Source organism: Ambystoma mexicanum, chromosome 2q (assembly GCF_040938575.1).
Source record: "Ambystoma mexicanum isolate Mex_15411 chromosome 2q, UKY_AmexF1_1, whole genome shotgun sequence".
In the NCBI taxonomy this organism is placed as follows: domain Eukaryota; kingdom Metazoa; phylum Chordata; class Amphibia; order Caudata; family Ambystomatidae; genus Ambystoma; species Ambystoma mexicanum.
The window spans coordinates 539615067-539640712 of NC_090924.1; the positions used below are offsets into that span (position 1 = coordinate 539615067).

Sequence of the window (25646 nt, forward strand, 5' to 3'; positions counted from 1 at the left end):
GCTGTGAGGGTCAGACATGTCCCTTTAATTATCGTCAGGTAAGTCTCATTAGACATCCACACCTGCAGCCTCCTCTCTCTGATCAATGGAGCAGAGAGAGGAGCAGCAGGGAGGTCTGTGGGGGAGAGACCAGCAGAGGACCCTTATTCAGAGGAGGCAGCCGTGGTGGAACCAGAGAACAAGCCAGGACGTTGACATATATCCCAGAGGACCTGCGGGAACCAGAGCAAGTGGCCTGTGTAATTGCCACAGGTGTGGGAGCCTCTGTGACAGGGAGCAGGAACCAGGAGCTGCGAGAAAGCCCGAAGAAGAGCACGCCGCCTGCATCCATGAATGGGCATGCAAGGTGCCGGTGTGCAGAAGGAAACACACGACAAGTGAGCGGGGGTCACGAAGGTGGACGACCCGGCTTCAGAAGTGAAGAGGAAGCAGCAGGAGCCGCAGGGACAAGACGCATGAAGCCGGTGAGTGTCGTGGAGGGCGCTCAAACATCAGGGCGCTCCTATCGGATCGAAAATAAGTAACGGTCCTCGAAAATAAGTAAAACAAATGCATATTGAATACCAAACTGAATGAAAACTTTAAATAAAGCAACATGAATTCATATTGAATACTGAACATATTGAACAACGAATTGATTGAAACCTTGAAACTAAACATATTAAACATTGAATGGAATAAAACCTTATGGGCAAAGCAAATCACACAGAACCACCCAAATGCCCATGTGAAAGTGAATTACAGAAAAGGGTGCACATGTGAGAGAGTGCCACAAGAGGCGGGGGTATGAACAAAACCCACCCAAAGTGAACGTTTAAGAGTGAATACAGTGCAGCAAGTCCAAAGACTGGTAAGACGTGTGTGACACGTGATGGAAGAGCTGCAAGGCTGACAAAGAGAAGCCATAGGAGTGTAAATCAGCATATAAAGTCAAGAGGCTGATAAAGAGGAACAAAGTGAAGGTGACTTGGTGCACAGGAGCAAGTACCAAGGACCCTGTGATGGGTGGACCATGTGGTCTGACAACAGCGCCTAGAACAGTGAGCCCTGAATGCTGAAAACCAAGGACATTGTGGTGCTGAAGTTAAAGTCTTGGGGAAGGGAACCCTGAGATTGGAGGAACTACACATGTGGTCTTGAGAACAGAGCCTCAAGATCTTTTGTTATTTTAACTGTTTCGCTTGGAACTTGGGGAAGGGAACCCTGAGGATTGTATTGCCTTGAACTTGAGAAAGGTAACCGTGAGACTTTTTTTTAAACTTTCTTACACTTGGGCAAGGGGAAGCTGGAAGAAGCTCAGAACTTTGAGTTAAACACCATTTGTTTTATTATTGACATCAATAAACACTGTTTAGCTTTAGTTGTGAGGGCAAGTATAGGTTCGGACACAGAAAGACTTTTAAGTTGAACTCTTTGACTCAGACTTTCCTTAATTTCCTTCAGGCAGGGAAATCCCACCTTAGTTTAGGGCAAGTTAGGGCTTCAACCATCCTGACATTTGATTTAATAAAGTATTTTATTTTGAACTTTAAGTCTGTTGTCTGCGTCCTACTTCATGATGCCTTCAGACTATCAAACAATGTCTTCCTATACAACAGAGAGTACTATCGCCAGTCAAAAGGCATGGCAATGGGCGCTAACTATGCCCCAGCCCTGGCCAATATGTTCATGCACTATTACGAAAGCATGCATGCCCTAGAAAATAAGGAATTCAAGAGTAATATCAAAACCTGGCATCGATTCATCAATTATATCATCCGATTGTGGCAAGGAACGCAGGAGTGACTGAAAACATTTGTGCGACAATTCTTAATACCAACCAGTTTGGTATATAGCTTACAAGTAAGGCCAGTGCAACAGAGATCCAATTCCTGGACCTCACCATACAAGTCTCTAATGAAAGCCTCCTAACGGAAACCTACAGGAAACCAACCGGGGTTAACGCGGGACTACATGCTTCGAGTTGTCATAGAAATTCGGTTTTCAAGAATATGCCCAAACGAGAGTACATAAGAGCTTTCAGAAACTGCAACGAGGAAGTATTCAGAAAGGAATGCCAACTGCTGACCCAACGGTTTCAGAATAGAGGATGCAAGAAAACTATTCTAGAGAAAGCAGAAATGGTGGCCTGCTGTCCGACTACACAATCACTACTAATACCCAAGCCACTGACTGAAAAGAACATCAGATTCGTGATCAGGTTTAACGCTGACAGTTTTAAATTCCAAAGAATAATTTTAAAAACGCTGGTCACTATTGCTTATAGATGAGGACATCAAAAGAAACGGGAAAGTCTATCCATCATTATCATTCAGCAGAGCACCTACACTGCGCTCACTACTAAGCCCTTCATTTATGTCTCAAAGTCCAAAACCTCAAGCAGACTGGCTAACTAAAGCTAGGTTCATAGGTTTCTCAAAATGTGGGATGTGTTCAATGTGTGCCTTTGCAAAGAACAAACAAGCTGTAAATCTCTGAAATTGCGACACATTCAGTATCAATGAGCTTATAAACTGCTGTTCTAAATATGTGATCCATGCGATTGTCTATTTGTATGTGAAAAAATGTACATAGGGAGGACCATAAGAGAGCTTCGGACACGTATTAGAGAACACTTGAACATGATGGGATCACAATATACAGGACTCCCCTTGGCAACCCACTGGCAAACAAATCACCAGCTCGATGACAAAAAGAACATTCAGTTTGTTGGATTACAGACCGTCATTTCTGGCATAAGAGGCAGCAACTGCGAACTAAAACTAAGACCCCAAGAAGCAAGACTAATATTCCGTTTTAGATGTGTGACTAACAGCCTAAATTCAGAGCATGAATTCAATTTATTTTTGTGAAATCCAAATGAAAGAAACGTTATCTAAAAGGAGAATTGCAGACTTTAAGAACTCAAGGATTGCCGCTGGTTTGTTATGTTAAATGGTTTATTAAACTGGGGTTTAAACAGGAAGAATGTCCCCTCAAAGTTTCTTTACTCTTAAGGGTTCCTCCATTGTTGTTGCCTGGTTGTCGTCCCGGGTTCGTCTTCTCCTATTCGTTTGCACTCGGATAGGCCCACCAGTATTCTTCCTTCTTTTCTCTCGTTGGAACGCTCCATAACAATACCAACAAAACCCGCCATTAACGTCTTCATATAAATCCTCCCCTTCCTGGTTACGGGGGCCTCCAATCAGCACGCATTTCTTTCAGAACCCCCTTGATTGGCCAAGGACGTGAGAACCCACACCCAGGAAGAACCGCCGTCCATAACCCAGCAACAGTCCACCTCGCCCCGGATGAGGGGAAGCTCAGCGAGCCACTATCACCATAACCATGGTAATTGTTGGGTCATTGATGCGGACACCTGTATTGCAGGTAAGGGTGTGCACTCATTCTGGTCCTCAGCTGAAATGTGTCCTGGGTCACTGGTTGGAGGGAGTCGCGTGTCCCGCAATATGGGGGGCAGCGACTACCCTCCATGCAGCGGCAGCCTAGGCATAAAAGGGGAGATCCTGTGCGTATAGGAGTAAGCCCGGGTTGGTCTGGCATACATCGCCGGGACACACCCCAGTCTCCAGTGCCAGCTGCATCTCAAACAGACCTAGACACGGAGTACCCATACCTCAGGAACTACATTGCCCCACATGCCAACCCCTGAATCTCGCAGACATTGCAGGAATTATCTCACAAAGCGCATACATGCCTCCATCCCACTGCCATGACTCAACTAAATTATATTACGCGTATGCGCGAGCAGGGAGCAGTGTCTCTGACTGCCCATGTGCACACGTACTGCAACAGCCTCAAATAGAGCTGCCTACAGTACCAAATGCAAAGCCAACAAGCCGCAAGGATCCCCCAGACACAGAGTACAAGCCAACAGGCCAGGTAAGTAAAACTGCGTAGGCTGTCTAAAAACGTCCCCTTTACTCAACGTTGCCACTTTTAAACTCCTGGTCAGCCTGAGAACAATAGCCACAACCCAGCAGGTATTTAAAACGACACCTAGTTTTGTAAAAGCACAATGTGGCCACTCTGTTGATGTTATCCAGGACCGATCCTGCCCTGCCCAGACCTTCACGTTTGCATCAGGCACTGCTGCCAATATGGCCACATTAATTAACGCCTGCACCACGAAAGCCGGTGCTCAGGCAGATACCCTTATCCATGACCCAGCAGAAATAATTAATCTTACACCCCGGCTGCAGCAGGCAACTGCATCCAGTGTAGAAGTTCATAAAACCACTTTACTAAACCTTTAATAGTGAACCTGAAATCACACCAAGTGACGAAACTAATAGGTTTGCACCAGGACAGTGCTGCCAAGGAGGCATTCATAACCACTAACAAGCAAAATGAATCCCAAGCCATTCTGCTACATTAGGGAAATTCGGCCATGCAACATGCTCACCCGTACCACTCCCGAGCCCCGGACTCTTGTCAGACAGTACGGACAGAATTGGACCTACCTCTCAAACCCAACAAGGGTAAGTATCGACTGTCATCCTACTAATATGATACTGTGAATCACCGCACTTGGCACTCCCTAGCTACCACAGTCAACCTAGATCACCCTAACAGCCACAATATTGACACACATAATCTCAATCCCCAACATACAGATGGATGAGAATCGATCCTGATCTGCCAAACGTAGTAACCGAAAATCTAAAAGTAAGGCTCTCTGTGTCTGGACAACAATTCTCCTGTCTGAAACCGGGAACTATATGTAAAAATAATACACAGAATATTATATACTAACTAAATGCTTTGTCTCCTCTCTCCCCTGTCCATCTCTTCTTGTATGCCCTTTTCATATCACAAACTATGCATGTGATCGCTATACTTTTAGAAATATGTGGCAAAGTATGAATGTAAAGTCATAAAATTTCTATCGCATATGATTCCTACTCACCGTTAATTAAAAAAAAAGTCACAAAATTGTTTTCAAATGGATAGGACTTAAAATAGGTGTGTCATATATTGTGTATCAATTGCAAACAAATGTATAAAATTCAGCCTTGATAAAGGACAGAGGGGACGAAACACGTGTCGGCTGACCACATTCATTACTAATTAAATAATACAAACCCTGCTGGAAACCAGAATCTCTATTCTTCTGAGCGCAAGGTATCCGGGTACCCACTAGCCAATACACAAGATGTGGGCAACACCTCCACTCTCTCATGACATTGCTGCAGATGAACAAGTTACTTCTTACCTTGTAACGTTCTTTCCATGGGATGTTCCTCTGACGTATTCCTTATCTATGATCTTTGTATCTCCAGCTTGCTGGCCTCGGAAAAATGTTTTCCCAGTAGAGGGCGCTGTGCGTCGACGTCCGTCGAGTAGGTGCTCCTCGACGGCCACCGTATCGACGCCGACGTCATCATGCCTATAAATGGTCATGCGCAGCGTCCGTTGCTCAGTTCCGTTTTGTAGAGTAGTTATTGTATGAATGGTTACTACCCTTGAAGGAGCGTAAGCTGCAACCACAAGGGAAATGTTACTGCGGGGATGGATGAGAGGGGTGATAAGGAATACGTTGGAGGAACATCCATTCGAAAGAACGTTACAAGGTAACAAGTAACTTGTTCTTCGAAGGGATTGTGTCCTCTGACGTATTCCTTATCTATGATAGACTCCCATAGCAGTGGTATGTGATTGGAGGCGGGAGTAAGAGATGCCATATTACCCTTTAAGAATGAACAGCGTGTAACACAGCTTTGCCAAATCTAGTCTCTTGACTAGAGGAGGAATCCAGGCTATAAAATTTGGTAAAGCTATGTGCGGACGACCATGTGGCAGCCGCACATATGTCTCTAATTGGTACCCCTCTTTGAAGAGCTGAAGATGCTGCGATACCCCTGGTGGAATGAGCCCTTAGATTTTGAGGGGGCTCTTTCCCTGCCAGTTTGTAGCATTCCAGAATGGCTAAAATAATCCATCTGGAGATGGTTTGTTTGGTTATAGGTTATCCCAACTTATGTCCTGCGTAACCTACAAAGAGTTGGTCTGCTTGTCTGATTTTAGCAAGTCTACTGATGTAAAAACTCAAGGCTCGCTTAGGGTCCAGCCTGTGTAGTCTCTCTTCCTCTTTCCCCGGATGGGGAGGAGGATAGAATGAAGGTAGAGTAATCTTCTGAGTAATGTGAAATTCTGAAACTACCTTTGGGAGGAAGTTAGGCTTCACCTGTAGCACTACTTTGTCCTTGTGAAAAGTTGTATGAGGAGGTTTACAAGACAGGGCTTGTATCTCGCTAACCCTTCTAGCAGATGTTAATGCTACCAATAAAACAGTTTTGAGGGTGAGAAACTTCAATGAACAAGAGTGGAGTGGTTCAAAAGGAGCACCTTTTAGGAAGTTTAAAACTAGATTTAAGTCCCATAAGGGAACTTGGAATGGTCTTGGAGGGTAAACATTAGTTAGACCTTTCAGGTATTGTATTACCAATGGAATTTTGAAATACGATGGCTCCTATGCAGTGCGCTTAAAGATCGATAGCGCTGCGAGATAGCCCTTAATAGTGCCAATTTGAAGGCCCGAATTTGCCAAATAAAGTAAGAAGGATAACACCGCAGGTGTACCACATGAAAAGGGTTCGATATTCTTCTCTCTGCACCAGCTGCAAAATTTATTCCAACGGCAGCGGTATAGAGTCTTAGTTGCTGGTCTTCTGGCCGAAAGCAACACCTCCATGACGTCATCTGGAAGGTCCCAATCCTTGTACCTCAACCTTTCAGATACCAAGCATGAAGGTTGAGGGTCTTGATGGCTGGATGGAGAACCTGACCTCCCTTGAGCGAGAGAAGATCCTCTGTACGGTAGACGAATTGGAGGACAGATGGACATGTCCAGAAGGTCCGGGTACCACGTTCTCCTGGCCCAATCCGGGGCAATTAGGATCATGGTCTTCCGAAACCTTCTCAACCTCCTGATCATTTGAAGAATGAAAGGGACCGGAGGAAACGCGTACAGAAGTGGGAACTCCCAATCCACTACGAACGCGTCTCCTAGAGCTCCTCTCGGGGGAAATTCCCTTGAGCAAAATCTGTCGCACTTCCTGTTGATACTGGTGGCGAACAGATCCACTTGAGGGGTTCCCCAAAGGGCGAAGATCTCTTGAAGGACTTCCTGAGCTATCTCCCATTCGTGGGAGACTGTGTTCTGCCTGCTCAGAGCGTCCGCTGTCAAGTTCTTCTCTCCGGCTGGGTGAATTGCCGATAGAGAGATTCCTTCCTGAATTGCCCAAAACCAGAGCTGCATCGCCTCTCTGCACAGTGGCAGTGACCCTACGCCTCCTCTTTTGTTGAGGTAGTGCATGGTCACTGTATTGTCCGTCATTATCAGGATGTTTCTCCCCCGTACAGACGGCAGAAAAGTCTTCAGTGCCAGTCTGATGGCTCTCAGCTCCAACAGGTTAATATGTAGTCTGGACTCCGATGGAGACCAACGACCGCTGATGGTCAAGTCGTTGGCATGGGCTCCCCACCCCGTGAGTGAGGTGTCTGTGACTACTGTTATCTCCGGCCATGGTTGCCAAAACAGTTCTCCTTTCAAGATGTTCTCTGGAGAGGCCCACCATTGAAGGTCGTGGGCTACCTTGTCCGGAATCCGGAGGAGATCTGTCATCCTCCCTGAGAATTGTGACCACCGAGTCCTCAGTGCCCACTGAAGGGATCTCATCCTCAGGCGAGCCTCTGGCACAAGGAATATGCAGGATGCCATGAGGCCTAGCAACCTCAAAAAAGCCATAGGCTGGGAGACGTTGGGCATTTTGAAACCTGGTGACCATCTGCAGAATATCTTGAGCCCTCACCTCTGGTGGCGAGGCTTTTCCCAGGGACGTGTCCAGGACTGCTCCAATGAACTGGAGTCTCTGTGATGGTATCATCTGTGACTTCTTTAAATTGAGGGAGAAGCCCAGCCTGTGAAGGGAGTGGCAGACATAATCGAGTTGGATCCGAGCTTGTTCCGAAGAAACTGCTCTGATCAACCAATCATCCAGGTAGGGCTAGACATGAATCCCTTCCCTCCTTAGACTTGCAGCCACAACCGACATTAGCTTGGTGAAGACCCTCGGGCAGAGATCAGCCCAAATGGCAGAACTCGAAATTGATAATGAGAGTTGCCAATTGCGAACCTCAGGTACTTCCTGTGCTTGGGATGGAAAGGCACATGGAAATAAGCATCCCGAAGGTCCAGAGATACCAACCAGTACCGAAGGATCTGAGAGAGGGTTACCATCTTGAACTTGTCCTTCCTGAGGAACTTGTTCAATTCTCCTAAGTCCAGGATGGGTCTCAGTCCTCCGTCTTTCTTTGGTATGAGAAAGTAGGGGGAGTACCAGCCCTTATTCCTGTCCGCTACAGGTACCGGTTGTATGGCACCCTTCTCTAGCAGGTCTACAACTTCCTGCAAGAGGAGCGGATCCGGCACTTTCAGAGGGCTGTTCCACAGTGAATGTCTCTGAGGGATGCGTAGAAAAGGCAGGCAGTAACCTTGGGCAACTGTCTCCAATGCCCAAGCATCTGACGTAATAGCCTGCCATTCCGTCAGATGGTGAGTAAACCTGCCCCCTACAGGTGTCTTGTGATGGGAGACCTCAGAGTGGTTTGGGAGCGGCTGATGCAGTTGCCGAAGGTAAAGCGGCTCCTGCTCCTGCTGATGCGGCTTTCTTTCCTTTACCCCGTCCACCACGGGTAAATTTTCCTTGGCCTCTTTGAGTCGGCCGTCCTCTGCCTCTTCCATGTGAGGAATAATAGCGAAAGGACCTTCCTCTCCAAGAGGATCCTGAGGGACGAACATTAGTTTGTCGAATAGCAGCTCCTAGTGACTTAGCTGCTGCTTTAGATGTTTGTAGTTTTTCCAAACTGTCATCCGCCTTTTTACCAAATAGGGAAGAACCGTCAAAGGGCATATTTAAAAGTCTGGCCTGTACGTCAGAAGCAAAGCCGGACTTTCTCAACCACGCATGCCTGTGGATTGTGGTGCTTGCCGCCATGGCCCTGCTGATACTGTCAGCAGAATCAATGCCAGTTTGAAGGGACTCACACATTGCATCTTTACCATCTCTGATGATATTTAAAAATGCGTCCCTTTCTTCTCCTTCTGGAATGCAGTCAGCCGCCGATGAAGCACACTCCCAAAGGGTGTGGCTGAACCTAGCGAGCGTACAAGTTGCATTAATAGATTTTAAAGCCATGCTACAGGCTGAGAAGACTTTTTTAGCCATGGCATCATATTTTTTATCATCCCTATCCTGAGGAGCAGTAGGGTTAGCAGAAGTACTGCCTGATGAAGTTGCAGCCTGGACCACAAGGCTCTCTGGAGTAGGGTGCTTAGATAGGTATTCAGGGTCAGCAGCAGATACCCTATATTTCGCTGACAACTTCTTGTTAACCGCAGGGACAACTTCAGGAGTTTCCCAGTTAGTCAAAATCTTTCTTTGTAAAGCAGAATGAAAGGGAACCACAGGATCCTCCTGTGGACCTTTATCCAGAATATCTGTGAGGTCATCCTGTTGAAAAACAGGTGAAGGCGCAGACCAACCCATGAACTCCATAATCCTTGACATTAGGGTTCTATAAGGGGTATCAGCATGTTCCCCTGGGTCTGGTTTGACAAATTCCACTTCTGGGGAAGTGTCTAGGCCACTTGCTTCCTATAATGCATCCTGAAGGTCTTTCAACCTTCTTTCCTCAGAGGCAAAAGTCTCTGGTTCAGGTAATGTGGTCCTCTGCAGCCCAAAAGGCCTTTCTTGATCAGAATCTTCCCTTTCTTCAAAAATAGAAGTTAAGGGGGGATGCTCTGGTCTGTGAAATGGTATAAAACCCATCTCTAAGGCAGGGGGAGCATCATCAGTGGCCTTGAAAAGGTCGATGTCATCGACGCCGATGTAAAAATCCTCGAAGGCGCCGACAAAGGCGTCGAGAAAACTGGAAGAGGCCTCGACGAACTCGAGAGGATAGGAATCCTGCTCGAGGATGTCGACGACGTTCTCGACGTCGTGTCGGAGGCTCTCGAAGTAACCGTTGGCTGTGGAGTAGCCGTGGGTCTTTCTTTTATCGGTGTCGATGTCGGCGTCGACTCGATCGAAGGATGCGTCGAAGAACCCTTCGATAACGGCGTCGATGGCGCCGATCTATGCTTCGAAGGGGCTTTCGACAATGCGTCGAAGATGCTTTACTTCCCGATGGCTCATGGCGCTTAGATTTTTTGGGCTTGTCACCCGGGGTATCACCCTCAGCTGACTTCGAGGGGGACGAAGACACTTAGCATCTTTTTTCTGAATTCCTCCGACTCAGCTTGAGAGCTGTGCTTAGTGGGGCAATTTACTCTTTCAGGGGAACTAGAAGACGACGATAAAGGGGATCTTCTTCGTCTTTTTTTCGAGTGTCTAGACCTCGACGAGTGGTGGGAGCCACTTCGAGACCTAGACCGAGAATGCTTTCGACGGTGAGGAGACGAATGTCTCGACTCTACCGTGGAAACTTTCGAGGAAGTTAAAATTGACTTACCTCTCTCGAGCTTCCCCTTACGCTCCTTCAAGGCTTTCGCCGTCATGGATAGGCATTCCTCACACTCCGAACACTGGTGTTCGACTCCCAGACACCACAAACAGATCCTGTGAGGATCCGTCAACGACATTTTCTTCCCACAGTCTCGGCATTTTTTGAAACCGGACCGAGGACTCGTCGGGTCGGAGGAGGAAGCCATTGAGTACGAGTCGGTTTTCTCGAGGAAATATGAATATATATCGACTGATGAACTGAGCAACGGTATTCCGAGGCACACGAAGTGCGGAAAAACGGAACTGAGCAACGGACGCTGCGCGTGGCCATTTATAGGCATGATGACATTGGCGTTGATACAGTGGCCGTCGAGGAGCACCTACTCGACGGACGTCGACGCACAGCGCCCTCTACTGGGAAACATTTTTTCCGAGGCCAGCAAGCTGGAGATACAAAGATCATAGATAAGGAATACGTCGGAGGACACAATCCCTTCAAACTATAATTCACTTACATATAGCACACAAGAATTATCCCAGTGCTGCGCAAGTAGATTCAGCACCTAGTGCCCAACCCCTCTTCTACCTATTATTTCAAGCAACTTGTCAATGGAACAACCTCCCTATTAACAGATCATGTCCCACAAGATAATTTCTCTTTCGGTGGTAGCAGCCCAGTAGTTATGGTTATATTGCTAAACCCATAGCAAGAGCACTTTTTGGCCGGTTTATAACTTTGCTCCCCTTGGACGAATCCTCACCAAACTTTGCAAAGGGGGCGGGGGGGCAAAGTTATAGGGGCGGTCCCAAAATTCTTTTTTTTCCATAGATATAATGGGAAAAAACTTTGCTCACGCCCACAGCCCAAACCGCTGGACGGATTTTCACCAAATTTGGGGCAGGAGAGGCAACTTGGTCTCGAAAGCGTGCTTTTGTAAATTTGGTGTAAATCCATCCAGGAGTTTTCTTTAAAATGAGCTAAACATAAGTCAAACAAATGTGTGATATCTGGCTCCGCTCTGCGGACCCATTTCCCTGTTCGGTCCGTGGATTGTCATCTGATTGGCCAATCGGGCGACGTGAAGTCCGTGGACATCGGGCGCACCCGCTGATTGGATGGAGAAAAACGTGAAATTTATCAGTTTTCCTGAAACGCACGCCATGTTGGATTCGTTGACTTTTGCCAGTGTCCGCGGACACCGCGACAGAGGAAAAAAAAATGCAACATTGCACTTGTCAAAATCAAAAAACTATCTCTGGGAATGTGGGGAGTGAAGATTGCCTCTGGATCCTTCCCCTCCCCTCTGAAGCACTCCTTTGTGCATCCTCTTCTCAAGAAACCCACAGCTGATCCTTCTTGTCCAGCTAACTATCGCCCAATTTCCATTACTCCCTTTCTTGGCAAACTCCTGGAAAAGTTGGCCATCTCTCAGTTTAACCTTCATTCCAATTCTGTTGGCTGTCTCCATGACCACCAGTCTGGCTTCAGAGCTGCCAGAAACACGGAAATTGCTCTCCTGAACATCCGTGAAGATCTGCTCTCCAACCTTGACTCTAACATTTCCTCTGTCCTCATCCTCCACGATCTCTCTTCTGACTTCGACACGGTCAACCATACCATCCTGCTTAACCGTCTCCGTGAAAACCTGGGTATCACTGATCAGGCTCTGGCCTGGGTGACCTCTTTCCTCTCAGATCGACCCTCCCAGGTCCAATTGGGTCCTTCCTTTCATCTATCTTCCTCTCGACCTGTGGTGTTCCCCTGGGGTCTAACTTCTCACCCTGGATTTTCAACCAATACCTGGCAACTCTCGCCCACTGCATTGCCATTTTCTGCTCAAATTTCCAGTGCTACGCGACGACACTCAACTCATTTTCAGGCTGCCCTCTGCCACCTCCTCTCCCTCTCTCATCTCTGATTGCCTAACTGCCATTCAAGATTGGTATGCCACCAATGATCTTTGTCTGAATGCCAGCAAGACAGAGATCCTCCTCATCGGCACACCTTCACCATCCTTTCCCCTCACTCTCTGGCCGGCCTCCCTTGGCCCTCCTCCTACCCCCACCTGCGAGACTAAGAACCTGGGGGTCACCTTTGATTCCACCCTTTCCTTCTCTGCCCACATCTCTGAGGTCTCTAAAAAGTCAAATTTCCGACTGCACCTCCTCAGAGGTACTCTGCCTTTCCTCTCCTTCCCCCAGAAGCTCATGGTATCCCAAGCTCTGGTTCTCTCTAGCTTGGACTATTGTAACAGCCTCTTTCTAAATCTACCTGCCTCTACTCTCCGCCCTCTGCAACTAATCCAGAACAGGACTGCGAGACATGTCCTTGGCCTCAAGCCCTGGGATCGTATCTCTCCAGCTCTGAAATCACTCCACTGGCTCCCAGTGGATGCAAGGATTAAATTCAAAACCCTCTGCATTGTCCACAAGGCTTTCTGGGGCCTGGGTCCAAAATACCTTTAGCTATCCCTCCGCAAATACCTCCCCTCTCGAGCTCTTCGCTCCTCTACCTCCAACTCCCTCAGGGTCAGTCGTTTTTCTAAGAAACGAGCTGGGGGTAGATTTCTTGTCTTCGGCTGGGGCCTCCCTCCGGAACAGCCTCCCTGCCACTCTAAAACTTTAGGAGAACCATCTCCGGAAGCACCTCAAGACCTTCCTCTTTTCTTCTGCCTTCGCTCCCCCTCTCCCCTGCTGATCTGTTCTCTCTTGGCACCGTGCACCTGGCCACCCTCTGTCCTTCAGGCCCAGGTACCTGCTCATCCTGCCACCCTCCCGCACTGTCTCCGGGCCACCAATTGCACTGGGGTCTGTATCTGTACCCATACAGCCCCCGCTTTTTCTTCCTGCACTTATCAGACCTATCCTGTCTGCTGCCTTAAACCTTGCACTTGCAAATTGCTGGCTGCATTACCACTGTTTGTTGCCTTTATTATTTATTTATTGTTATTTATCTGTTTCTCCTCTGGTTCGCACTTTCCACTTCTCCCCCTTTCCATGCACTTTTCCCCTCCCCCGTCTCCCATGCACTTGAACGTTCTCAATGTCACTGGGCCTAGTAAGATCACGGTTTTGTTCTCCCCTGTTCCCCTCCCTTGCCTTGTCGCGCTCTGAAACACTTGTGTACGAGCGCGATATAAATAAAATATCAATCAATATGGCCATAAGAAGCCAAAAAAAGGGTGGTTTTAATCCCCAAAAGTCCACGAACACTCCAGATGTCCTGGGCCTGTCCTGTGGTATTCGCAGACACTTCAGATGTCATAGGACATCTGTGCCCATTTCTGCGTTACAGGGTTGGTGAAAAGCAGTTTTTGGATGGCTTATATCTTTGGTGCCACTCAATGAAACTGCATGTCATTTTGGAATTTTATCCTAGACCTAATTCTGAATGGTTTTGCAAAGTTCAGTGGGATTCTGTGAGGAGAGGGCAATATTAGAGGTGGGATCCCAAAATATTGTAAAGGCTTATAAATGTGGTGCCATTTGACGAATCTGCACAACAGTTGGCAAAAAGATTTTGGATCTAGATATACATGGTTTTGCAAGGTTTGGTGGGATTCTGTCAAGAGGGGGCAAAATTAGAGGGGAGTCCCAAAACAATATAAAAGTTTACAAATGTGGTGCTATTTTACAAATCTACACAAAGGTTTGCAAAAAGATTTTAGATCAAGATATAAATGTTTTTCTAAAGTTTGGTGGGATTTCCTCAAGAGTGGCGAAGCATTTTTAGATAGCTTATAACTTTGTTGCCGTTTGACGAATGTGGACAAAAGTTTTGAGAAAGATTATAGACCCAACCTTCAATGTTTGTGTAAAGACTGAATGGATTTTGTCAAGTGGGGGCTAAGTTATATGACTATTGTATGTACATAAATGTTGACACTTTTGAAAAAATAAAACATGGGTGGATTTCAAGCAAACTCGTGTAAGGAGCATTGGCAAGGATTTTTGCAAATGTGCCAGTGTTTTATTTTTTGACAAGTGTCATAATGTAGGTACAAAAAATAGTGATATACCTTTGGTGACTGATGTATAGCCTGTGGCCATGGGCAGTGGCCAGATTGTCCGTGTCATGGTATAAGGTCATGACGCAGACAATCTGGCTATTGGCCATGACCGCGAGGAACGTAAAATAGTGTTAAAGTGGCCATGTGCACCTGGGATCGGCTATGTGGTAAAGTTATCGAAGGTAGGACAGGTTTGAAAGGGAAAAAAATGTGCTCATGGTAATATGGTCATAGGGTTCTGCAGGCTGCCATGGAAAGGGAAGAGGGTCTCTGTACGGAGCCCCGCCTTCTCGTTCCATGGTGGACATCTTGGAAAATCCTTCATTCCTACAGCGGGTAGGAAGAAAAATCTATTTTTTAGCATCCCGGGTTCCCGCTTTGGGAACCAGGGGTGCTAATGGCCTTTATCCCCCATTGCAGGGGCTGCAATGAAGGATAATGGTCCGGAACCCTCATTATTTATTTATATATAACGTGCCGAAGCCCGCAGACGAGAAATGCGTCCGAGCACATCTCCCTAATCAGAGGGCACACACAGACACTTCGCTTGGGCCAATAACTTAGGCTGGCATGCTGTTATCCCCTGTTCTGGTCCCTGCAACGGGGGATGAACGTCACATTATTCGCATTAGCATAACACAAAATGCTAATGGAAATGTTGGAAAAACGTAGTGAGTCTATGTATTCATCTTTATAACATTTGTAAAATTCGACCCCTCCTAACCTTTCATGTTACTAAACACTTAATTACCTCCCTCATCTTCTCCAGACTTATCTACTGTTCCTCCCTGTTCTTCAGACTCCCCTCCTCTCACCTCTCCCGACTAAAATCCGTCTACCACTCCGCCATCTGCTCCCTCTTCCTTCTCTCACCTTTTGACTCCATCTCCTCTTCTCTCACCTCTCTAGGCTGACTTTCTTTTCACTCCCAGCTTAAATTCAAGTTCCTCTGTCTTGTCTTCAAATCCCTCCATGGTCTTTCCCCCCCTCACCTTTCCTACCTTCTTACTCTCTACTCCCCTTCTCGTTCTCTTCGCTCTACTGATCTTTTCCTACTCTCTCCTCCTCCACCTCCGTGTGCCCCCTCCCACTTCCGCTCTTTCCAACTCCTTGCTCCGTTCCACTGGAACCGCCTCCACCTCCCCATCCGCTTCGGTCTTCTCTAAAATCTTACCTTTTCCATTCCCCCCCCCCCCAACACCTCTCACTTCCTCTCCTACATCTCCCACCCCCCATGCCTCACCTCCTCCTCCTTTACCTCTATACCATCTCCTTCCTCTCTACTCCCTTCTGCCCTACCTCCTGCTCTAATCTAGTCTTAATCTTCCCTCTCTTCTTCCTCACACCCTCTCGCCCCCCTTCTTACTTCTGCTTAGACCTCCACTCATACCTCCCATTCCCTCTCACTCCTCTGTCCCTCTCCACTCCCTCCTTACCTCAGCAATAATGTAAATTGCTCCTTGTACTGTTTTTGAGTCGTGATTCAATTGCCATTTCATGCTTGTTGTATTTCTTCTTGTTCTCATGCAAAGCACTTTGGATTAAAGTGCTATATAAATTTAATAAAATACAAATACAAATGTACTTTACTGAGAAATGTAAAGTAGAAGGAGTCTAAGATTTTTTTTTGTTTTATTTTTTAACTGTGAAAGGTGGTTCCTAAAGGGACCTTCCTTTTGTTGTTAAAAAAAAAATGTTTGCAGGAGAGGTTAGCACGTATGGTGAGGAGGGAAATGAGGGAAGAGGCACCAAGCACTAATATGGAGGGGCGGGTGGACAGGGGAAGATGTTGCGTGTTTGTTACTTCGAAGGTAGTGGGCAGTGTTTCTCATGCTCCTTGATTACAGCTTCAAACGCACGTCGAAATTACAGAGGACTGTTGTCTTCCAAAGATATGGATCAAAAGCCTCTTTTATTGCTTGCAAGGTAGCTGGTGGGATTTTGTGTACCCCAGAGGTAGGCTGTGTGTTTACAGTATTGGTTGAGGAAGATGAGGTGGAGGAAGACAGCCTACTACTTGCTGAGAAAGGAACAACCTTTCGGAGAGCATTGCAGTGGTTGGATTTGGTGTGGCAGCGCATGGAGGTGGTCCCGGAGTACAAAGTTGCACTCAGTGCATTTCACTTTGGTAGCTTTAGCCTTTGGTACACTCCCAACAGTGGTAAAGAACTGCCACACCCATGATTCTCTCTGGATGCTAGAGGTAGCCACTTCCTCTACCTCATCTTCTTGGTCCTCTTCATTGTCTTTGGAAGTACTGCGCTTTTTATGTTGTGTAGGTCCTCCAGCAGGTGGTGGTGGCTCTTGAGGAGGAGGGATGGCAATAACTGATGCAATTTTTAAGAGAAAAAGGAGTTTTGCTAATATTCTTCCAAGTATGTGCGTTGTACTAGATTGTTAATGGATAATGAGTAAGTATAGGTGTAGAAGCTGTGCAGAAGGTAAATTTTGAGCTTGAATGTTCCTAGATCAGTCATAAAGTGCAGTTCCAAACAGTTCTCGAAGCATGGACACGATTGCGAAGTGTGGACGCCTTCGCAGACACGTCATCATGCTGCGTGCGAGTGCATGATCACGTGGCACTGTCCGGAAAGGTCTGTGAAGACATTGGACGTTCATGAATGTCGACGGATGCAAAAACAGTGGAAAATGTTGCAAAAAGTATATAGAAGTGTTAAAAATGATGCTAGCAGGTGAGGTATGGCAGAGCTTTAAGATGAAACATTGTAAATTGGACAGAAGTGTTGCTATATTGGGGTAGGTATGATATTAGTAAGTTGTAGGTAAAGAGCATGTACTGGTAAAAACCAATGAAATTCATTGAAAAAAATTTGTTAAAAGGGACATTCTGGTTAAGTTAACCACTGTGCACTGCTAGGACTAACACCCATGACATCAATGATGACATCACAAATGCCATTGATGACATCACTGATGACATCACATGTGCATTTAGTTTTCATGAAAAGCCTCCACAAGGGATTGTCATTATAATGTTGGCAGAAAACTATCAGAGGTTATTGGGAGAACTATCATGAGATACATAGTTCATTAAGCAATGCATTGCTATAAACACCATTGCATTACAGAGTTATTTCCAGTACATTAACCTACTCATGTAGAAACGTAGGTATTGTCTGCAGCATGCACCATAGAGGTGCAATATTCAAAATCTTGCTATGTTGGATAGTAAAATGATGAATGCTTTCGTTTCAGAGTTTTGCGCACTGTGAAACATGTAATAAGTAGCTAACAATGCCTCACTTACTACATAATTGTACTACTACACAGAAAACAAAGCGATAACAACGCATACAAATATGAGCATATACAGGGAAAGTAAGGTAAGCAAAAATGCAGCAGTTTTATCCGAAAGTGTTCATAACCTAACTGATTATCTTCATGCACAGAAATGATTCCTGTGTTTCAGGCTTGCTTCTTCCCCTATGTATATGTATCATATGATGTGACTGAACCCTAAGGAAAGTAGTGTAAGAACATATGAAAAGGGTAAGGTCTACAAATATAGTACCTTTTGAATTTTTAGTTCCTGACTGTCAGTGAAGAAAACCACCTGGCCTAGATATATCAGTGAATAGGAAAAGAGGGAGACAGACATGTGTTGTCATCAGTGATGTCATCAATGACATTTGTGATGTCATCTTTGATGTCATGGGTGTTAGTCTTCACAGTGCACAGTGGTGGCGCGAGTTATGGTTGCTTAGCTTACCATAACTGGCACATTTCTGGGGGTTTTCGGTTTAACTTGTAACTATAATATGGATGGGTTGCTATTAGTGCAAGTAACTATAACGTCCACTTAACGTTTTTGCACTGAATTTGCTAGGTTTTTATTAGGGCAACTGAACCATAACGTCCCTTTAACAATGGTTTTTAACTGAATATGTATATAGCAAATCATAACAGCTACAAAGCCTCACATAACATAAAACAGTTATGTAAACATATTTACAAGTAGAGTGTAACACCTCTTTTTGACACAAAGGGAAAACCAGAATAAAGCATAATAGTTTTCCTTAGAATGAAAAATGGAAATTGTAAACTATGTGTAGTAATGCAATTTTGAAATATTGGAGGTTCGAGACAGGCGACCTGCTTGTAAAACAGGATTGATAATTTACGATGGACAATTACTGGTAGATTATATAAGTAGAGTTTTATCCAAACAGGATTAATCAGACTTAGAAAGGATAATAATGACTAATGCTGTACTGTTTTAAGAAATATTTGATGATATAATTATTAGCCCAATTATTCATTTGTCACTGGAAACAATTCTATCGCTCCCATTACAAGTACACAATCTGCAATCAGACCAAGGCAGAGCACCGAATCCACCCCCTCCTTGATCTTAAGATCCAACTCGAGCACCTGCGCCATAGCAGTGACCTCACCATCTTCATGCTGCTTGACCTCTCAGCAGCCTTCAACCTTGTTGACCATGACATCCTCTGCCACTGCCTCGCCACCTCCTTCAACCTCTCTCCCGAAGCTGCCAAATGGGTAAAATCCTTCCTGAGCGACCGAACCTCCAAGTTCTTCACAGGAATCGAAGTGGCAGACCCCATCCCCGTTCCATACGGTGTCCCACACAGCTCTTGCCTCTCCCCCACGTTTTATAACACATATACCAAGGACCTATTTGATCGACCTTGACATTCTTAATATCCCATAAACAAACTTTAATGACGACACCCAGATTCTCCTCAAACTCATGGGCTCCTATGAGTTTGACTTTGCCAACATCAACCGCATCTACAACAACATTCAGGTCTGCATGGCAAACCACCACCTCTGCCTGAATGACGATAAAATGGAGCGCTCATTGTAGGCTCTCCTCACCTCCTCAAACACCTAGACCCTGCCTACACCTCCTTTCTCATAGACGGGAACAGCATCCCGGTTTCCCCTCATGTCAAAACACTAGAAGTCTACCTTGATGCAGAACTCAACATTAACAGACATGTGAATGCGGTTGTCTCCTCCGCAGCATACCCAACTAAACTCCTCAATCTCTCCAGAAAGTTCCTCACCCCTAGCAATTGTCTCACCCTAGCAAGAGCTACCATTGGCAGCAAGCTAGACTATTGCAATGCCATCCGGCAGGCACGTCCTCTAGAAATCTAAAAAAACTACAGTTAACACATAATAACGTGCTCAGAGGAGTATGGGGCCTCAAACGCTCAGAGCACATCTCCCTAATCAGACACGAAGCTCACTGGCTCCCCATTCAAGCCTGCATTGAACTCAAAGTTCTATCCACCAGTCACTGATGCCTCCACAACACTGCCCCTCCCAACGACCTAACCTGTGCAGCCTGCGCTCCGCCTCCTCCATCTCACTAACCACCCCTAGGTTCACCAGGAAAAGATTGAGGGGGGGGGGTCAAGTTTCACCATCATCGCACCCACACTGTGGAACATGCTTCCCCTTCCATCAGAAACTAACCTTCCTACCAGGAGTTCCGCAAACAAATCAAAACCATTCTGTTTAACAAATACTCATGACTCGAACCCAATGTGAATTCCTGAAACTGTAACTCTGTACTTTCTCATGCATCATCATGTATGTAATCTAGCGCCGTGATACCCCTGGGTCCTGGGCGCGAACAAAAAATGCAATAAATAAATAAATAAACACATGACGTTTCTTGCAGGAGATTGGGTGATGTTGTTTGCAGCTTTGCAGGCAAAACAGGATGGGTAGCAGGAAGTGCCAGTGGGTAGCTTTGACTGATGACATTGAGAATCCACTGTTTTTGATTCAGAAGCTGCCACTGGGGTAGAAATTGAGAGAGTCTTCCCTTCTACCAGGGATGCATGTTACTTAATGACAATCTGAGCCGATAGGGGGCGCATCCCCTCTGAAAAGTCAAACAGAATCCTTTGGTTCATGTGTGAAAGAGCAGTTACAGACATTAACGTAGGCCTGTATCTCTCTTGCTTTGCATATCGTTTACCACATAATTCGTTGACAGTTCAAATAAGGTTTTCCTGTCAAAGTGAAGATCCAGAAACTATCCTCTATGACCTAATGAAGAGAGGTGGTGGTAAGGTATTCATGCCTCCTCATGAAGCACCGTTCATTACTCTGGCAGCTTTGTCAGAGATGTCTTTATTGACTTTCAAATGCTCAATAGCTGCTTACTTGCTTTTAGCTTGCTGTTACTAATCCCCCCTGTACCTATTGGAGAGTGCTTCTGGTGTATATATACATTCTTTAAAAAGAGCGTATATATAGTTAAATATACCATCTTTCAAAAAGTGCCAAGCGCGTTACAAGACCAGTCAAATTATAGCATATATCTTTTTCTTTAGAAAAACAGGTACATTATATGTGTTCCTTCAACAAGCACAATGTAACAAAATAATTTTAGAAATGTGCTTACCAAAAGGGCTAGGGTTGTTGATCCTCAGGCATCGTGATATAGTATCACCTCCAGAGATATGAGTCCCAAACCTAGACAGGAAAAACAAGGTACTTTCAGGTGCAACAAACAAATCGGATGTTTTTCCAGTAAAGTTTTGATGATTCTATCTAGTTAAATGGTGTCGTGTTGGTGCTTTTTAATTGTTTGGTGGTGGCTTCATGAGCATATAGATCTTAACTGCATCTAGAAGAAAATCTGTTTTTTTTCATAGTGTTTCAATGGGTATCCATCAAAAATGTCAAATCCCATTACTGCAAAGCTGAAAATGTCGATTTTTAGCACTTTTTGTTGAAAATATAGATCGTAAGTGTGGTAGGGGTATGAATTACACATGGGGGATCTGTGGGGAGGGCTGCGGGGAGTCTCCCAATAAATAATTTGCAGTAATCACATTTCAAAGCCGCCATGAGTTACATTTCATTGTACTTCTTCAAATACGTTGTGGTATCCTGTAATTTTTATATTTACTCTACACTGAGAGAAATGCGACCCCTAAGGCCTTACAAGAGTACCTGTATCAGATAAATATTTCTATATATATACACAGCAGAAAATCTGTTAGTTTGTTCCTTATACAATTCCACAACGTTCCATCAATCTGCACCAAATGTTGCATAGTTACCCGTTAGGACCTTCTGGAAATTACTGTCTACATGACATTTGGGCACCCCATCCCTTTGCCTGGATTTCAGCCCCTTCACACATGAGACGATTGCATAAAATTGGCGAAACATCAATGTGGTCGTAGGACTGGAAAAAGCAAATTTTACGCGCCTCGACGCAAGGAACAAAATGCATAGGTTGAAAACCACATTTCAAGGCACTAGAAGGCACTGTTTTAGACATCTGATCGCAATGCACTGACCCACGCCAGGGTGAGGTGACAGGTGGGAGAGCACACAGAAGGTCCCAGTATGCTGCAGCACACCAACTCTTGCCTCCCCTCCAAGTCTGCTCTGGGTTAGGTCAGTCAGCCACACGCACCCATTCTCTGTGCAGTTTACTTCAGAGTGCAAAGGATATCAAGCGATAAGCGACTCTGAACAGCAACCTACAGGATCATTTATTTTCAACAATTGATGAGTGTTGTCATGTCTGTCTATAGAACCCGTGTGGAGTACGGGTACTTTCTGCTAGTAGAAAATATAACAATACATACAAAAGGGTTAAACGTGCCAAATTAGAAAGGTTATGCTAGTGATACTTATGCTAGTAATGTTTCATTTTCACCTAAAGAAAGTAAACATCTCTATGTGTACATTAAAAGAGAGGCATCTGCCCTTCACCAAACAGCAACTCTCGATCAGAATCAGTGCTGACCACTTTGTAGATAGCTCAGTGAGTTGGTACTACATGTGTTAAACTTGCAGGTCACCAGTTCAAACACCAGTAGAGCTGGTTCATCCCTTTCACCCCTTACTGGGTTGATAAATGGAGTATCGATGCATTGGGTAATAGGGGCATATGTAATTTACAGTGCTATGAAAAGCCAACAACTGTGGTGGCATGTGCTACAGCTTGCATGGTCTGCCAACTTCGGCAACCCCATCTCATGGTTACGATTGGCTCTTGTTATAACAATACCATAAGGTCCCATGAGACTATTTACTGATGGGGAGCCTAATATCATATATATATATATATATATATATATATATATATATATATATATATATATATATATATATATATATCTTTTTCTCTTCACACTGATGCAATCAGGTAAAATTGAGCAGCACTCTTCAATCCTCCAAAACAGTTGGTCCGGACATCCAGTTCGTGTTAAAAGATAATCTTTATTAATGCCTTACAGGACGGCACAAACATATTAAAAAAGCCATTAAATTAAGGCTCCCCAAAGTGCAAAAATGTGCGCGTTGGAAACGTTAACGCGTTTCGCGGCTTTTCCTGCCGCTTGATCACAACATATATATATATATATTTATAGTTCTCACAGCTCTCCCCCTATGACAATTGCCCAGGATAATGTTCAAAAGTGCTTCAAATGACTAATGGCTAGGCTTAATATGTTTTCCCATGTCCTTAGATCTTATATCACTGCATAAAAGCCAAACTAGGTTGGTTCACGTGCAATCACCTGTGTGCTCTGTTTGGATTGTGATCCCTATGTCATTAAAGAGATGACATTCATAGACAGCATGGTAGTAGAATTAAAAAGTAATTGTTTTGTAAATGTCTATTAATTTTCATTCATTAATTATAATACAGACATACCATTTCATGACAGGTGGTAGTAAATGTGAGAAACCTGAGGGTTTTCCCACGTTCACTATTAAGTTCAAGGATCACCAGGACGCAGGTGAGACGTATAATTGTTTTATTTCTGAGAGCCACAGCAGCCCTAAACCACTCCAACAAATCTGAACAGCCCTCTGCTTCAAAACCTAACATTCCACCCAGAACTAGAAGGTACATGTGACAGTGCTCCATTAAAGAATGCACATAAAGACATGCGGGCAGTGCCATTATGATAGTGCTACAGTAACAAAGCTAACACCAACTATGCACATTCCCCTTGCATAACTATGTACACATTGCCCCCTACATAACTATGTACACAACCTTCCCAATGCATGGATGCTTGCCCACCCTATTGATGTACCAACCTAAAGACAATAAACTTCTACAAGTACACATACAACATCTACTCCCCCTGTATCCTCTGCGCAGGTGGCCAGGGAAAAGCCAATGCTTTTGGAGCCTGTCCCTTGGGGTGGACAAGCAAGGGAGGATCACCTGGATAGAGGGTATTTGGGGATTGGAGATGGGATACCTTTAAGTAAGGCACAGTATTCCACATCCTCCTTGCCGAAGGAAACCCCTATCCCAGAAGTAGGTATAGGATTGTGTTAATCATGTTCCGTTATCCCTGAGGAGGGCAGGAGATATTCTTATCCCAGTCATGTAAGGCAAAAGGGAGAAAAAGACAGTAGATGAGATATCTTGGGGCAAGGCTCAATATCCCCCTTATCCTCGTAATAGCCAGACAAACCATTCTCTGATCTTTTTGGGTAATTGTAAGACCTGTCCTCCTTATTCCCCTTGTGGAATACATTACAGTATTAAGAAACAACTTACATTCATCAGAGAATATTGAGTAGAACCGATTGGACCCCAGCCCGTATGTATGCTTTAGGAATGGTGGATGGTGACAGTTGTTGGGGTTGTGGGAAAGAGAGGGGTAGTTTGCTTCATATGTTGTGGAGTTGTGAAAGAGTGACACATTTCTGGAGAGATGTGGTTGATAGGATTGACCAGGTTTGGGGCATCACCTATCCACGGAATCCATTAGAAATCATTTTGCAATTACCAAGGAATGGTTGCAAATATGATTGGGTAATATCGTGTTGGATTGCCAAAGTTCTGTTAGTAGATACTAAACAGATATTAAAGGTCTGGAAGACAAGAAAGAAACCAACAGTAGAGGATTGGATTTTAGATGTGCAAGTTCTATCTAAATATGAGAAGACTATGTTTTATAAGCAATGCAAAGAAGCACGTTATGATGAACAATGGGGGAATTTCAATGATTTCTATGGGTAAACCATCTTGATCGGAATTGTGTAATAGAATGGGTTTGCATCACGTCTAATGGATACGTTTTGGGGGGGTGCTTGTGTTGTTATGTTCTCTTGTTTTGTGTTGTCTGTTATGTTTGGGAATGTCAGGCCACCGCTCATGGCTACGTTTTTAAATGTATTGCGGTTAATATGCATTTCGAGGTTATTGTTTTCTTTGATTCAGGTTTATGTTGTTACTTGGATGATAGCCTGTTGGCCTAGTAACATTTGCTTTGTACTTGATATGTTTCTTTCTTGTTGAAAATAAGAAATAAAGTTTGGAAGAAAAAATAAAAAAGAAACAACTAAGAGTTATGAACAGTACATTTTCCCCTAAAAGTACTGAGACGAAGAAGAAGCAACTGACAGGGAAAGACAACAGGTACTCTCACCACTTTGGTACTGGGACGGAGAAGATGAGCGGTCAGGCACTTCCCTGTATTGAGAGTCAGGCAGCCTGTAATGAGGAACATCTGCAGCCCATCACTGGCAACAGGTGTATAAGAGGTGGAATGCTGCCGCAGTAAGAAGAGGCCGGAATAGAGAAGGACACAGCAGAAGCATCTGTGTGGGAGAGAGGGAGCCCGAAACACTGGAAAGCCAACAGAGGTCCTGGGAGTCCTGCTGGAGTGACAGTGGGCGACGGATACCCCACGGAAAGAAAAGTGCCCAGCAGGCACTGCCGAAGAGCCATGGTCCCGCTGCACACGAGGGCCCAAGAAGGATGTTTAAAGTGCCTGGCGATCAGGCTTTCCTGAAAAGGGGGAGAAGTTGTTACAAGGAGCAACACAGTCCAGGTAAGTGTCTGGAACACTTAAACCACAAGGGTGCTCTGAAAAGCCGTACATTTAATAGCAGTCTAATCAAATATCAGACTGAATGAAGGAAGCACAGTTGTGTTTAAGCAACAACATTACATCTATTGAATACTGACTTAAATGAAAGAAGCAAAGCTGCTTATAACAAATAACAAACTGAATGAAAGAAGCATAGTGGTGTTCAGTGAATATCGAATTGAATTAAACAAAGAAAGCAGCATTTTTGGAATATCGAATGAAATGAACTAAGCAAAGATGCATTTAATGAATACTGAATA

At 45.0% G+C, this 25646-nt stretch overlaps 1 protein-coding gene across 2 annotated transcripts in view; it reads right to left on the minus strand.

The window, feature by feature from the left end:
• Positions 1 to 25646, minus strand: part of DLEC1 (DLEC1 cilia and flagella associated protein) — a 1790999-nt gene that overhangs the window by 388896 nt on the left and 1376457 nt on the right. For both annotated transcript variants that reach the window (XM_069647686.1, XM_069647685.1), the window contains exon 29: positions 20928 to 20998. In XM_069647686.1, coding sequence (XP_069503787.1) covers positions 20928 to 20998 — 71 coding nt within the window. The remainder of the gene's footprint in view (positions 1 to 20927; positions 20999 to 25646) is intronic.